This window comes from Clytia hemisphaerica, unplaced genomic scaffold, assembly GCF_902728285.1.
Source record: "Clytia hemisphaerica strain Z4C2 unplaced genomic scaffold, Clytia hemisphaerica genome assembly, whole genome shotgun sequence".
NCBI classification, from domain to species: Eukaryota; Metazoa; Cnidaria; class Hydrozoa; order Leptothecata; family Clytiidae; genus Clytia; species Clytia hemisphaerica.
This window is the reverse complement of record NW_027103910.1, coordinates 551127-567936: the sequence shown is the minus strand read 5'-3', so window position 1 is coordinate 567936 and position 16810 is coordinate 551127. Positions and strand designations below refer to the sequence as shown.

The following is a 16810-nucleotide window of genomic DNA, read 5'->3' as shown; positions in this document are numbered from 1 at the left end:
TCTTATGATAAATTAGGCTTAACTTTCCGGTGATTTTGAGTCACCAACGTTTTCACCAGTTTTTTTTTCACTTATCCTAACAAATAAATGGACGCCTGGGGTAAAACGTCCGCAGTAAAAAGAGTTCACACAGCCTTTGATTATAAGATTCAAATAATCTCATTGATTAAAAAACTTTTTTTCTTTTATAGTTAAGACACCAAATAAAATTTCAAAACTAATAAAACTCATAATACACCATGACATAACATCAATAAGAATCATTTTACGATAATCATCATCGAATATCGGACACGAAGCACCATGTCGGACACTTGGGATCAGTTACAAGCTCATAAACGAAAACGAGAAGACTTGAAAGAAAGGTTAGTGCTACTTTTTGATTGGTCAGGTTGCACCCATACATGGCATGAACCCCCCCAGCCCGCAGGGGGGGGGGGCTACAACCAAAATCTTCCTGAAAAAGGCTGGGGGCTGGATTTTTTTTCAATTTCAGGGGGTACCTATGATCTCTGGGGGTATCTAACTTTTATGCAGTAAGGTCTGGGGGCTTGGGAACTATATTTTATCTTGCTTTTATCTAACTATCATTATTCTTTTTGGACCTACCTCCGGGTGCCCCGGTGGAGGTCCTATAAATTAACCCATGTCCGTTCGTTCGTCCGTTCGTTCGTCCGTCCGTCTGTTACCAGCTTTTCTCAGGATTGGCTCATTAGTTTTTTCTGATTTTTTGCACAATGATGCAAAATGGCAATGCCCAGAACGTGACGGAGCCCGATTTTTGAGAAAAAATTTATTTGGGCAAATTTGGGCCAAAAACTACCTAAAAATAGGGTTTTTTGGACTTTGTGCAAAATCCTGTCATTACTTTTTCCTGATTTTTTGTACAAAGATGGAGGGCAAGATTCTCTAAAGAATGGCTGAAGTGGTTTTTCCCGGAAAATTCTTATTCGCCTTAAAAAACGGATTTTCGTATTTTGGGGGAAATTCCCTTTAACCAAATAAGAAAATATAGCTTTTAACAATGTTGACTCATTACTTTTTTCTGATTTTTTGCACAATGATGCAAAATGACAATGCCTAAAATGTGTCGGAGCCCGATTTTCGAAAAAAAATATATTTGGGCAAATTTGGGCCAAAAACTGCCTAAAAATAGGGTTTTTTGGACTTTGCAAAATCCTGTCATTACTTTTTTCCGATTTTTTTTACAAAGATGAGGGCAGGATTCTCTAAAGAATGGCTGAAGTGGTTTTTCCCGGAAAATTCTTTTTCGCCTTAAAAAACGGATTTTCGTATTTTGGGGAAATTCCCTTTAACCAAATAAGAAAATATAGCTTTTCTCAAAGTTGACTCATTATTTTTTTCTGATTTTTTGCACAATGATGCAAAATGGTAATGCCTAAAATGTGACGGAGCCAGATTTTCGAAAAAAAATATATTTGGGCAAATTTGGGCCAAAAACTGCCTAAAACAGGGTTTTTTGGACTTTGCTCAAAATCCTGTAATTACTTTTTTCTGATTTTTTGTACAAAGATGGAGAGCAAGATTCTCTAAAGAATGACTGAATTGGTTTTTCCCGGGAAATTCTTATTCGCCTTAAAAGACGGATTTTCGTATTTTGGGGAAATTCCCTTTAACCAAATAAGAAAATATAGCTTTTCTCAATGTTCACTCATAATTTTTTGCTGATTTTTTGCACAATGATGCAAAATGGCAATGCTCAAAATGTGACGAAGCCAGATTTTTAAGGAAAATTATTTTGGGCAAATTTGGGTAAAAAACAGCTTAAAAGGTTTTTTGGGCCTGAATGGTTCAAGTGATTTTCGTATTTGGGGAAATTCCTTTTTACCATTTTACATTATTCAACACACAAGCTTTATTTTTCCATTCTGAATTTTTGTACAATTATTGTCACCTTTTTCTTATTTTCATCTGATGTTAATCATTAGGTAGGTCCATTCAGCATGTTGCTTGTTAATTGTAAAAACATACAATTTTTTTCATTTCTTGACATATACTCAAGTCACAGGGGGTACCAATCACAGGGGGTACCTACTAACGTCTGTTGTTTGGGGGTACCTAAAATTCAGGGGGTACCTATTTTCTTAGGGGGTACCTAAACCCCTGGTCCATGCCATGCCCATATCTTATTATGTGACACATCAAAAAATGTTAGTACTTCAAGTCTTTTGAGGTGTATGTAAACTGGGTGATTTCTTAAATCCATAATTTCCCGAGAATTAATTTCAGTGAAAACATTTTTGTCAATTTCTCTTTCAAAAAAGTTCCATCTCAGGAATTAAAGATAATTTCAAACCACCCACCTACTTTTAGATTTTTACCCGTTTCACTTTTGTCCATTCCCCTGTCTATTTTGTACCCAAAAGTATTTATTCCATTACCCTATATTCGAACATCGTTAATCATCCGTTTGATATTCTACATATTTCAAGGTTAGCCAAGCGACGCCGTGAACGTCAAAACATACTCGATGCTGCATCCACTGATGTCGTCAAAACAGAAGAAAAACCTTCGACAATAGCTGCTGCTGCTGCTGCAGGTGTAACCATCCCGGCGCCTTCTTCGAACACCACAGAGCTGAGCAGCAGTAGAGCTGACAATATTGTAAAAGATGAAAAACCACCTAATAATGAAGGTAAGTTAATATTATTTTTACACGATTGCCATATGCTATACTTGCGTAAGAAATCCTCCCGGGGGGGGGGGCACTCGATTCAAAAATGACTAAACGTGTGGCCCAAAATTAGGCCTTTGAAGTCGGACCCTTACAGTGCAGAGAAAATTTTGCAAAATCTGAGCAAATTTGTTCGAAAAATCGACCCTTACGGTACATTTTCTTGAAATTTTTTGACCATTTTCAATCAAAATATGGTCAGATATTCAAAATTTTACACCCTTAGAGTGCAATTTTCTCATCCTTGCTGATTTCGACCCTTACAGTGCACTTTGGGAAGCTTGGAAATATACCCTTAAAGGCCGCACGTATGGTAGGTCATTTACATTAAGTGCCCCCCCCCTCGGAAATCCTGTCAAAAACAACATTTTGTCTAGGCTGCTGACATCCACTAACGAATTCGTGCTCCTATACTACCTGCGGTTTTGCAGAAGGAGGCTGTGGATTCAGACAACATTTTGTAATCTTTGAATTCAAAGGAATTTTTAAAAGTGATGAAAGAAAGAATAATTATAGTTTTGCCTAAATATATCTTTCCAAGAAAGAAAAAAAGTTTTGGCCAAATTTGTGCCAAAAACTGCCTAAAAATGGGGTTTTTTGGACTTTGTGTGAAATTCCTTCTTTGGTTTTTTCCGGATTTCTTACACAGTGATGCAAAATTGTAATCCTTTAAAATGTAAGACTTCAAGATGTTTTAAAAGAGAAAGTTTCTGCCAAATTTGTGGAAGTTGCTTCATTCGATTTTATCTTTCAAGAGATGGAGTTATCTTTACATGAAAGAAAGTATTGTTTTTTGTTTGTGCCCAAAACTTAGCATGGCTCCTTACCTCTAAAAAATCTAAAAGCCAGTGTGAAACAAGCTCTATCATGTTTTTCAAGCTTACGTATCTCTATGTTATGCTATGCTGTTATCTTTTCGTTTTCGTTCGAACATTTTCATCTTCATTCAGCATGTTTCCGACTACACGCTTTTACTTTTATACGAATAAATTCTTTATATCAGGGTGAGATTTCGGGCTCAAAACAATAGGCCTATTGTTTAGAACAATAGAAAAATAAGATAATGCTCACCCTCAACCAAAGTACACTATTCTTATAAAAGAAAAAGCGTGTATCTATCTCAGGTAGATTTAGCATGTTGCTTGTTCTTTCTTTACTTTCTTACTTTCCTACCTTTTAGAGTCGGTAAAACGATCCAAAGAAAAATCAACAACATCTCATTCGAAATCGCCTTCAAAGAGACAGAGAGAAGAACGGAAGAAGAAGAAAGCTACTCCTGAGGAGCTGGAAAAGATATTAGCTTTACAGTTGGGTGACAAGTTGATCTCTCTACCTGCTAAATTACCAGTCATCGTTGATTCTGTAAACAAAGTGAGTGTCACGTGTTGTTTTATTTAGAAAAACAAAAGTGATGTTTAGTTTAGTGGCATTACCCTTCTTGGAGGGGTTTTGCCCACGTGTTTTTTGTTCATTGTTATTTAAATATACCTACTAACTACAGACATTTTATATAAGATGCTATGTAGAGTTCCTCTATGTTTCTCAAGCAAGTTCAAGCCAAATGATATGCCATATTTACTGAATAGACCATATTGTATATCACATTAGTGGACCACAGATTCAACATGAACAAACAACTGACATGGCGGGAAACGAGGGGGCCAAAGAATGTTTGTGCATTATTTTGTTGCATCCTGGGATATGGTAGCTTTATCCAGTGTTTTTTCAGTCATCTTTTGAGGAGACTGGAAACGAAGAGAGTAAGGTCAAAGTCAAACGTATGGCGTTCTCAAGTTGAAGCCAAAAAAATACATTTTTCGTAGGGTGATGCTTAGTATATGCTCAAATTTTTCCATATCTCTAAGCTTACATATGCTTATAAATGCTATGCTTATCAAAAAAGCGTGTAATAATCAATCTCAAAAGCTGACCAAGCCGCTAAGGAGTATATTGTACTGGACGAATAAACCTGAATACACCTTTTCCACCGTAGTCGCGCTACTGGAACGGTTTTAAGGTGGTAAGACGGACAAAAGAATGCCCGCGTGGTAATTGGCGGCTACGGTCGAAAAGGTGCATTACACTTTCTTTTCCAATATTTTTTCCTTTATAGGACAAATACCTTTACACCACGAAGGAAGAAACGATTACTGCTCTTTTCAAATTAGAAGCTCAAAACTTATTGCAGTATGTATACCGATTTACTTTTCGTTATAGGAAGAAATTTTGGCGGGTGGTCGAGAAAGGGTCTTTAATTTGTCCTATGACTGGAATGATTAAATTTGGATTGAATTCAATTTAGTCGTTGTAAGATGTTTTTGATCAAAAACCGTCATTAATGAAATTAACAAAAAAAATGCCTGAAATGTGGATTTTGTGGATGGAAACAAAAATAAATTTTTTCGGGAACTTGCGTAATGGGTAATCCTGCCATATTTTATGTTCGCTAGAACTAATTCCTTCAAAAGGTAGCTTGATTCTTTTCATGAGACTTGGTTATGCTTGTGGAAATGCGTCACCAGCTTGTTAGATATTTTACCAATCATATTTGCGGCTTTTTGTTTGATAGTCTGATATAATGATCTATAATTAAAATTTTCTTTTGCATAGTTTGACCAACAGAGAAGACGTAGTGACGATCCAAGATTGTGAATATATCAAGGTATAAAATCGGGCCGTAATAATTGTTGCACTCAGAACAAAAAATATTTAATAAAATAAAATAAAAACAATTGAGAACCTTCCGGGGGACAGCTAGACTAGTTCCCCTCAAGATGTAGCGGTTTTGGGGGGTTGGTACCCATGAGTTACGATAATTGTATCAGTTTTTTCAAAAAGTGATAAATTTTTACTCCTTACGAAGGAATAATCTTGAAAATGTCAATTATATTCTACTCCATTTTTATTGTTTTCAGCTGAAGGCTTTACATGGCAACACCGGCAGTAGTAAGAAACGAATTTATTTCTTCACATAAGTTTCACCTTCCCTTCCAGAGTAAATTTATTAGTTAGAAGGGCTAGTATTTTGGTGTATCAGATTTCCAGGAAATTCTGAATCGATTAAAAATTAAAAGTTCAAAAATAATCATTTCATTTAGTAGGGGGCCAACCCTTAGGATTCGTAGCATCTTTTGCGGGCCCCTCTCAAGACAGTTTCAAAATTTTATCTACTTTCGAACCAATCACATGCAGTTGAGTCCCACGAAAGATCCTAAGGGTTGGCCTTCTTTTAATACACGTTTCCAATTACACTTTTGCGTAGCTTTTGCTTTGATTCCATGTAATTTGGACAAAAAATTTCAAGTAAACAAAACAGAGTGGCCTCGCGACAAGCAATTTTAGCTCATTTTTTTCCATTTTGGCATACTGTATGGATCACTATAACACCACTTTTGATATGAAGACTAGCTTTGTCTTAGATTTTAGATTTTCTTCGTATGTAAAAATCAAATTCAAATGAAATTTTAATATTGCACTTTAGACGAAACACAAACATCAAAACCATCAACTAGGTAAGTATGGCGATTCCTTGTATCCCTTTATTAGTCGGAATTCTCGAAATTAAATATTAGCCCCCTTACATAGAAAGTCGTATAAAATATTTTCAGGGTCATGAAAAGGGTCATGACTTTCTCAATCCTTTACAAATTTGCTTAAAACAACTGGTAACTCAAATCTACTAACCCCCCTCTCCCCTGCATCCTCAATTGGGCCCCTTTATTTAATTCGATTGCAATGGTTGAATAAAGAAAAATTTAAACATTTAAAAAGTTGGATTATTTTTTCAGGGAAAATGACCGAAAAAGTGAAAGGAAAGACAGCGAAGGACCTAAAGATGACCTTGAGGTACACAATCACATATTTTAATATTTTCAATGTTTACGAGACCTTGAAAACTTTGAAAAAACCTTGGAATACTAAAATGAACCAATGATAGCATAGGCTTGTCTTGTTTTAGCTTGAGTTATTGCTGTTTGGGATTGTGTTCAATCTGCAATCATGAACTCCTCAACTCCTAGGAGGTACATATCATTCTAAAACTATTTCAACCACGATTCAAGATATCACATTAAATGCAGTGAGAAAAGAAAATTCGAAAAAATTCGAGCGAAATGTCGAGAAATATCAGGAAACAAAACGAGAATAAAGTAAGTTAGTAAGTTATTTCTTGATATTACATTAAATATTTTTTGTTTTTCATTTCAGACCTTACTTTCAATGCCGACAATGAAAGAATCGGAAAACAAAAAGATTGGAAACGAAATCCTCGAACTCATTAATCAACCGACGGCTAAGGTTTGCTGCAAAAATATTTACTCACTGTTTAATTTTTGCACGAAGCGTTTTTGATTTGTTTCTTTCTTATAATCTGTTCTTATAGTATTTAGCTACTTGGTCTTGCATGTCCGAAACATTTCCAACAATCTTTGTTGAAATAACAATTCCGTTTCGAAAGAGCGATGACCATTAGTGCATTAGTGTCTCAAACAATACGTAATTAACATCATGAAAAACTGGAATCTCCGCGTAAAATATCGATTCTATTTGTAATTTTTTATACTTTCCTTTAGGAGTTATCTCTGGCGGAGAAGTTCCGATCACAGGGTGGTGCTATGGTGCGCGAGTTTTGCCCTTACGGTACGCGAGATGAATGCTATCGAAGTAACGCTGAAAAATCTAGATGTAAAAAGGTAAGCTTTTTAGTAGCAGTACACGCTGCATATTTGGAAATTAGAGAAAACACTTACTACGCTTCATAAGTTACAAACTTATTATATATAGCCGTTGGCAAATCAAAAGGTCTAATCTCAAAATTATTGGCTGAGAAAACTAAGAATTTTTCCGTTTGTCTGAGCATAAACTTTGAGATTGACCCTATTTCATGTAGATGGGACCCTCCTCACTATGCAAAAAGGGCCAATCTCAAATTTAAGGCTAGCTAGACAGAAAAACTTTCTCAGGCACTAATTTTGTGATTGGCCCTTTGATTTTTCAACGGCGATATGATACCGGATGAAGCACACTTGGCCATTTTTATAAAACACTACGACCGTCTCTCCATAGTAAAGACCAATAAAAATAGCCGGAGATTAGAGTCGAATCTGCTAGATGAAGGATTTAAAGCCACTTTTTAACTTCATAAGTTTCGTGGTCTGTGTGATTTTTATACGTACGCTGGATTGGAAGTAAAATTTACCCCGCAAAAAATAATGTAGAAAACGAAAATAAACAAAGTGCTAGATTCAATGCGTAATCCGAAATGCAGTGCAAATTATAAGACATCACTTTTTTTCTTGCCTTAGAAAGGTTGATGATTCTGCTCCAGCTTTCGTCTTGAAACTCAATGGAAAAGACTGCAACTTGTCTGAGAAATGAAGGCTTAATTTCTGTAAACATTACTTTTTAGCTTCATTTCAAAAAGATTATACAACCACACACAGACGGTAAAACTCTAACAAATATGAAGGTTTACGAAATTAGTACTAATCCTTTGGAAAGCTGGTTTTGAAAATTGAAGAAGTCCGAAAGAATAATATTTCTCTAATAATTAGTGCTCTGAACTATTGAACTTATTTTCAGTAAACAACGAGCAAAACAAGTATTATACACATAAAGCGATGGGACTTTAGTTGACCAATTTTTTCTCTTTATTCTGCAGAACACTTGGGAGATTGTTCTTTCTTGAATACCTGTTTTCACATGGATACTTGCAAGGTTAGTATACAGCGAAAGTGTTGGATTATTTTGTTGAAACATTTGTGTAAAACATTTTTTCTGTGATATCGTAAGTGAGTCTGCGACCGCACTCGAGGACGATCCAATTTCCCCTTTCCTATAGTTGTCTACCCAAGGGTATAGGAGGGTGCCACTCCTTTCTCTGGGTTACCCCCTGAATGGGCAGAGGCATCGAGTACCATGTTGAAGTCGTCAAAATGACTTGGCTGGGGGCCGGGCTTACACTTCGCACACCAGAGTCGATGGTATGTCTTTAGCGAGGTTAAGCAAGTGTTTATTTAGACTGTAAAGTGCGATACCGTAGGCCTGTACATAACTTCCCAAAGCAAACCATGCAAGTGAAATCTTATGTACAGGCCTACGATATTGCATTGAACGGTCCAAATGGTATGTCTTTATCTGTGCTATGACACACGTTGATTGTAAAACTGTAGTGTGATAGATAGTCTGAATACAGTAGGGTTGACTGAAGGGGCGAGAAAACTTGTTTGAATTAAAGAGACTCCATTGTATATTAACCTTTTTTTCAGTATGTACATTACGAAGTCGATACACGTGGTGCTGAAACCAACACTGGAAATAATGCTGTCAAAGTCAATAAGGTAATCCTATTTTTTCCCTACATGTCGGGTCGGCAATTTTGTTTTGAAGATTTGAGTGGAATTCGTTAAATAAGAATTCATACCCTTCGTATAATTTTGAAACACTTGACTTTGAAATAACTTTCAAAGTATTTCAAAATGAAACTTGGGGTAATAATCCCTGATTTCCCTCAATGTCATATCATTACTATTACTAACACCTTGGGTGCAAACGAGCGCTCCCTGTAATACACTTTTTTTGTAAGATCCAGTAAATTTTTGTTGACGTCGCCTGTTCTTATTTTTCAACACTTTGAGCCTGAAATTATTCTTATCTTGTTCTTATTCTTATGAAATTGAGTTATTTAGGTTTTGTTCCAGTCTTTACTAATGCGACCCGGTAATTTACTTCAAAATTCGGTTATTCCAAGCTCAGGAATAAATTGTCAATAAGGTAATTTTCGACATGGCTCTCATAGTATAGAGTTTCTTAACTTTTGCGTAAAATTGTTGACACAATTCAGATATATGTGCTTCCCAATTTAAATGCTGGTCTATTGTCACGCCTAGACATTTTGTATTGGGGACGCATTCAACAACTTTATCATTTAGTTTTACAGCCTGTAAAGGACCAATAAAAGGCTTCTTTGAAATAAGAAGAATAAGAAGCATTTCCCTGGATGTATCGTAAGAGAATTTCTCTTTGAATACACTTCAACTTTTTTGGCAGTAAAAGCCATTTTTACCATTGTTTAGCGCTTTGTGCCTCGTTGTTCTTTAAATCATTCTGATAAAAAATGAGCATGATTTGTTTCTTTTAACTTCTAGTCATCAGATTTGAGTGGTGGAAAAATTACAATGACGCCTCCACAAGTAACAATTTAATTTTTTATAAACTTTCCATGTGACTGATTCCAGTCCATCGAAGTCGATTCATCCAATTATATATAGTGTCGATTGGTTAGCCAAGTAATAAAGCCTTTTAGTCAGTCCTTTGATTTGCTTTGATTGATTAGTATATGTAATCACATGATAACGAGTGCAATTCGAGAATAATTGCACGAGTGATTTTTTTGTTATTAATTTTCCGAGTCCGAAAGGACGAGGAAAATTCGAAACAAAACAATCACGAGTGCAATTTTCGAATTGTACGAGTTATTATGTGATTACGAGCTAATCGCACTACTTTTTCCCCGTTAGGAAAAGTAAATTCCACTGAAAGTCATATTTTTCTTTTCTCTCTATGTTGTTCTTTTATTGTTGTTGCTCTCTTTGAAGGAGCGCCAAATAAGAAAAAATAACTCATCGTGCAATTAAGTTATTTAGCAAAACGGTCACTTTATTTTGATCCTCTTTGTTTTGATATGGAAGCACTTTTCAGTCAACAATTTGAACCTTGTCAACCTCTCAACCTTCTTTGAGTTGGATTTCGAATGCTTATAAAAAAACAACATTTATTTTGTAACACTGTTTGCGTTTTCATCAAACTGTTGAAAATCACCGAGCGTCCGACTAGTGATATTCTTTAAATTTCCCACTATAGGCAAAAACTGGTTTCTCCGCTTGGTTCCGTATAAAAAAATACATATCTTGCTTGAATAGCATGAATCATAAAAGATTTTTTCTTATTAGTGGATTCAGTGTGATGTACGTAAACTGGATTATGATGTACTTGGCAAGTTTGCTGTAGTGATGGCAGATCCCCCGTGGGACATTCATATGGAGGTGAGTCGTCTTACTCTGGTTCGCGTGTAGAGGTTTTTTATGTCTCGTTAAGTTACGTATCCTCCGACATTATGGAAGCAAAAGTAAGTATACTTACAACTTTGAAGAGCTTGGTTTCGGCGAAGAAAAAACATTTTGAAAATTTTTTCGCAGTAGATGGTGTATCTTTTACCGAACAATAAAAAATTTTGCGGAAAATTTTTGTAAATGCTTCTTTGTCTCAAAATCTTCAAAATAGTGGATTTTCATCAATTTTTCATCTGGATTTTGCTTTAAAAAAACAGTCATAACTTTTGACACATCTTTTTAAAAACATTTTCCGCAAAATTTGAAATAGTTCAATTCTTTGCGGACAGTTTGAAAAAACTTCGAAACAAAAAGGTTAATTACCCATTAAAACTTAGCACTTTTTATAAAAGAAGGTGATGCAACATATTATTAACGTCTTTTTAAAGTTCATAACGTCATTTTTGCAATTAAGTTCTTAATTACTCTTAAGGGATTTGATTAAAAAGTAATTTATAAAGGCAATTCTTTGTTAAAAGTGTTAAAGAATCTAAAACATAACTTTCATGTTCAGATACTAAAATCAATATTCCGACTATGGTCAGAGCCCTTAATACTAGATCACAGTTTGCAAATCACACTGAAACGACCGCCGGCAAAAAATTGATCGTAGCAACGCTAACATTTTAATAAAAAATTGATCGTAGCAACGCTGGTAACGTTTAAATCGATAAGACTCGATTAATCATTTTGAAACAAAAAAATGTATACGGTGAGTACTAAATTGATCGAGTCAAGCGAAATCAAAGAATAATGGCCGTCAAAGTAGTGAGACCAACCAAAACAAGATAAGAAGAAAAAAAAACCGCCTCTGGCGGTCGAAAACATGAAGAACATGTATCAGCGTTCTTCTAACGTCTTATGGATGTTACGGACGTTGGGTTTGAAAGTTTATATAATGATATACCGCTTATTTTTGTTTATAGCTTTATGCCAAGTAGGTTAATAGTTTAAAGGGTTTGCTCAATATAAAAAAAGAACCAATTCTGGTTGTTGTGTGTTTTTTTTCTAAAATGTCTCATTAATTCTTTCTCTGAACCGGATCACCGGACTGTGAAATCTGCCGGAGGATTCAGCATTTTGTGCTCGCGGGGTGTGCGAGAGAACGAAGGATTTTCTAGTAAAACACGTTCCTTTAAATGGTCTTCTCATCTTCTTTCACAGCTTCCGTATGGCACAATGTCGGACAACGAAATGAAAGCGATGGCTGTTCACAAGTTACAGGATCACGGCTACATCTTTTTATGGGTCACTGGAAGAGCTATCGAACTCGGAAGAGAATGTCTCGAAATTTGGGGGTATGTAGATTTCATGATAAAAATGATAATGGAGATTTTTGGTTTTTAAAATCCTAGTCATCTATTCCTTAACAAGAAAGAAATACTGCATTACGGAGAACGCCCTCTTGAATAAACGCCCTTCTAGAGTAAACGCCTCCCCTCTAGGAGGGGCGTTTTGAACACGCTGTTGTAAGGAAGTGTAATATATAAAGGGCATAAAGGAGAACTTAGATACATCATAATATTTATATCATTTGTTTTCAAACTAATTTTGATCCGTTTCCACATCTCTAAAATGGCTTTATTGTACTCAAATATTAACGAAAAGGCAATCCAAAGTAATACGGTACTGAGAGTCACAGACTCAAAAAATGTGATGCTTTGGGAAAAGTGCTAACTTTGTATGATATGATTCATAGTTGATAGTTTAAGATGGTTAGATTCTTATCAGTTAGATCACGAGATATTTGACGTGTAAATTTCTTTGTGGAACCTTTGCAAAACTTTCTTCTTGCTACAAAGAATATTACTCTAGTCAACAAAAGACTGCAAAACATATCCAATCGACCACGGCTTTCTTAGGTGGTTCTAGTAATTATAAGGAACCTTTGAAACAAATTTCATTCACATTCTTTCAGGGTTGTTTTTTTGGAGCTTTAAGGGAGTTTATATGTATTTTCAATTTTGAGGACGGTAAAGCGATTAAAGCGATTTGGGGTAACCTGATGTTTTGACCCGCAAAGTTGAGGACGGTAAAAGTGCTGATCTATCGTCGTCCTCAGTCAGTCGGGATCTAGGGAAAATTAAAACCTTAACATCTCAGTCGAAAAAAGCACATATACATAAACTTGGTATAGGCTATAATTTTCCTGTTTAGGTACAAGAGAGTTGACGAATTGATCTGGGTTAAGACCAACCAACTTCAACGTTTAATTCGAACAGGTAGAACAGGTCATTGGATAAACCACGGCAAAGAACACTGTATTGTAAGTTCTTTGAGTCTGACCCACTCATTGCACACTTTTTGGGTTTAACACGTTCACTGCCGAGTCTTGAAATCGAAATTTCAACCTCATGGAATTTCTTCGAAAGTTTGACATTCAGAGGCTCCTTTGGCCTGAGCTTTGCTTCAACTGCCTTTGAATTGTATACCAATCGACACAGAATTTTACGTAGATTTGGTGCTCTTTGAAGCACTGCCTCGTAGTTGGCAGCAAACGTGTTAAGCCTATAAAGTATTTTAAAATTTTTAAGATATACTTATCTTAAATTCCTCATAAATTGCCTTATAAATTGTCTATAGACAGCTGGAAATTGGATCTGATTATTTTATGTCTTTAAATTTTTAAGATTGGCAAAAAGGGAAGACCTGATCCGAACTTGTTTAATTATGGTCTTGATTGTGATGTCCTTGTGTCGGAGGTAAGGTTTGTGATATTCTTATGTATGAGCAGACATAGCATGGTAGAGCTTCCGGCTCTGGTGCACAAGCTTGTATTCTCGACCTCCAACCAGTGTCACACCAAAGATTCACTAGACGGTACTCATGCTCAGCAATTAAATAGAAAGCTCGAAGATAAGTGGAGAAATTGAGGGAAAGGTGTGCTGCTGAATCTCTAATAAACGTATTTTTGCGAAAACCAAGCCAAGAATAATGACGGATAGGGTAGAATTAACGTACAGACTGGAAATTAGGGCTTGGATTAAAAAGGGTACAAGATAAATACATCTCTTTCTCACAGACCCGGTAGAATTTTTCAGCCATTGGGGAAGTATTAGTATTGGCCTGATACTCGATGGGGGTTTGGTATTCTCATTTTTTATTTATGGCTGGGGATTTGAATTCCATTGTTTTCAAGTCAGAAAACTCAGTGGGGATTGAAAAAGTAGCACAATATTTTACTGTGAGGGTTTGTTTAAAGTCATTTTCAGCGGGGACAAAAATTGGAGTATAATTTCCCAGTAGAGACGATATTCGACGATTTTTCCAGTGAGAGGGGGTCTGTGAGTGTATAAATCAAACGTTCAGAGGAAAGTTAAAATGATTTTCATTGCATTTCTTAAACACTTTCATTACATGAATTATCTTGTTCAACGTGAATTCGAATTCTTTCCAGTTCTTTTCTTGATAAAAGGCATAGATGTGACTAGCTACCAAACTGGGGAAGATTCTTTTAACAGGAAACAAGACTTTAACCATAGGAGAGAAAATCTGATATTTGCAGATTTTTTCGTTACAAAAATAGACTTTGAATTTTTGTATTGAATAACCCACATAACAGTGGAGTCATATTGTCGTACCATTTTCTTAAGTACTTTTTGTGGTCATGTGTTTATTTAACAGTGTTTGTATTACTGTCAAGGCCATTTTTCTTTTACTTCCTTCTTTGTGTAATGTGTTGCTCGGACGTCCATATAAACCTGACATTTAAAGATGGTTGACATATTTACCTGTACCCTTCCTCAAATCTTTATGCTAAACTCTTTTCCAAAGTCAATATATGCTAACTTGAAATCTCTTTAAGTAGGTTCTTACGTGAAAGTTTCTATTTCAAGATTACAATTTTGTAAAAAGGCCAATTTATCTTCCTTCAGGTCTCTGGTTGTACTCTAAGGTACTTGATTAAGGAGTTCAGTAGTAGGATTTGTAAACCACCAATATTCACCCTCCTTTCTGTTAATAAAGCACCTTCTTTTACAAGCTTACACTTTATTCATTTGTTGTGTTCATCATTTTAGGTACGAGACACAAGTCACAAACCAGATGAAGTTTATGGGCTAATAGAACGTCTTGCGCCTGGTCAAAGAAAGATAGGTAAGAAACCAGGCAATTCTTTTCCTCCCAATTAATCATAGACCATGTACAGGAAATATTTTTTCTGAATTTGAGGCCCTTTTTCAGTTTATATAGATTTACTTCACTACAAGTAAACTACAAATTGCTAAAAAAAACTAAAAACATACTGCAATTCAGCAGAGTTGAAGGCTGACTCAATTCTTTTATATTCAAGCTCAATAACAAAAGATATTTTTTGGTACCTTGATATGCAGTACACGATGTTGATAAAAATCCACGCCTTTACTTTTCGCTTTAGAAATGTTTGGCCGTATGCATAATGTTCAACCGAATTGGTAAGTGACCCAGTCGACATACAACGTTATTTCAATGTTCACGTCCATAAAAAGTTAAACGTTGAAACAACGTTGTGTGCCAAGTCTGGTTTGGACTGCGATTTCAAAGTTGATGTAGAATTAAGAAAGGCTTAAAACTGAATCTTTTCCATTAGGATGATGTATAAAACACTTTTGCCTGAGGTTTTCTTGTCTTTTAATGAATGGATGAATAAATGACATAATTAATTGGTATAATTATCAGGGGAACTGAGTTTGGATATGTCATGATTTGTATGAAAATCAATTCAAATTTTCATCACATTCCTCTTTTCCACAGGATAACACTAGGTAATCAGCTAGCAGGTGTCAATTTGGTGGAGCCTGACGTCATCAAACGGTTCCAGGAACGGTATCCAAGTGGGTCGTGTCTGCCACAAGCCAAGAAACCTGATGCACCAAAAACAGAATAGAAACTGATTCGTAATGCTGTCATCGAAAAACTTCACCATGATGGTTCTCCATGCATTTATTCATGAAGCGTCAACACGTTGTGTCGTTATCTGAAAGACGGCTTACGAAGAAAACGTTACATGCCCAAAAGTAACATTTCAGAGTTTCTAAATCAATACCATTTTCAGCGAGAAGTGGAGAAATCTTATTATACATTCTGAGCTCTGTTACCTTGTAAGCTTTCAAAATATCAATCGCATCAGAATATAACTCAATGTCATAGGCTATAATAGAATGAAAATACATTCAAAGATTGGTAATGAGTATATAAACGACTGGATTTAATAAGAGATTCGTTTTGAAAACTGGAGAACTTCACTGCAGAATACGTACAAATTTCGAAAATGGACGATTTCATTTATCATTTTGTGATGTGATAATTTGACGTCTTTCTTATAGTTGGACAGCCATGCCATGCGGAGGTCGTTATTGTTATTCTGAACTGCTTTCATGCCTTTCAAGATAAAAGCAGGATTTTTTAAACTTATTTTTTAATTCAATGTTGTAGGCAAATAATTTTATAAATTTTTAGATGTCTTTTTTTTTTTGAAAATTACAAATATATTGAAATGCCACCTAAAACTTGAACTGTTATCAGAACTTTTTTGGATATTTGGACAAAAAGGTATGTTTTAAGCCTAGTTCAGACACGCCAATTTTATCGGCGGATTTGTAAAATTTACCAAAAATCTCTCTTCAATACAATGAATTTGAACTACGATGAATACAATTTTCAAGTTTCTGCTTTTAAATCGTTATATATTTAGTCCCGATTTTTGTTAGATTATTTGCAAGATGGAGATTTTCAGATGGAAGAGACACCCCCGCCCAACGACACCCATTGAATAGAATGAAAACCTCAATATCGTATGACAAACAATTTTTTTCTTGTGTTTCATAGTGAAAGACAATCAAAACTGAACTCAACAAGAACCAGTCAAGAAAAAACACTCTCGATCTGTATCAGGTAATTTGTGCTTTTTGCTTTCTACACCTCAGAGAAAATAGATTTTCTGACCAAAGTCGTGTTCATTATTACATGTTTTTTATAAGCACGTTTTTGCCCCTTTATTATTATTATTATTAAAATGAATATTACAGGT

General features: G+C 35.4%; 1 protein-coding gene across 1 annotated transcript; it reads left to right on the top strand.

Moving 5' to 3' along the window:
• Positions 1-191: 191 nt before the first annotated feature.
• LOC136809192 (N6-adenosine-methyltransferase catalytic subunit-like) lies at positions 192-16283 on the top strand. Its single transcript, XM_067065711.1, has 21 exons — positions 192-365; positions 2454-2656; positions 3876-4066; positions 4809-4882; positions 5306-5357; positions 5611-5641; positions 6177-6207; positions 6484-6541; positions 6902-6991; positions 7267-7386; positions 8103-8139; positions 8355-8410; positions 8962-9033; positions 9841-9885; positions 10645-10737; positions 11968-12101; positions 12961-13069; positions 13434-13505; positions 14823-14898; positions 15179-15215; positions 15535-16283. The coding sequence occupies exons 1-21, from the start codon at positions 304-306 to the stop codon at positions 15665-15667; spliced, it is 1776 nt and encodes a 591-aa protein (XP_066921812.1). The 5' UTR covers positions 192-303; the 3' UTR covers positions 15668-16283.
• Positions 16284-16810: the final 527 nt, after the last annotated feature.

Excerpts from the sequence above, each read along its gene's own strand:
- LOC136809192 (XM_067065711.1), top strand. The coding sequence starts at position 304 with ATGTCGGACACTTGGGATCAGTTACAAGCTCATAAACGAAAACGAGAA. Across the intron at positions 5,358-5,610 it reads AAGATTGTGAATATATCAAG|CTGAAGGCTTTACATGGCAA; the intron begins GTATAAAATCGG and ends TATTGTTTTCAG. Across the intron at positions 7,387-8,102 it reads AAAAATCTAGATGTAAAAAG|CTTCATTTCAAAAAGATTAT; the intron begins GTAAGCTTTTTA and ends ATTACTTTTTAG.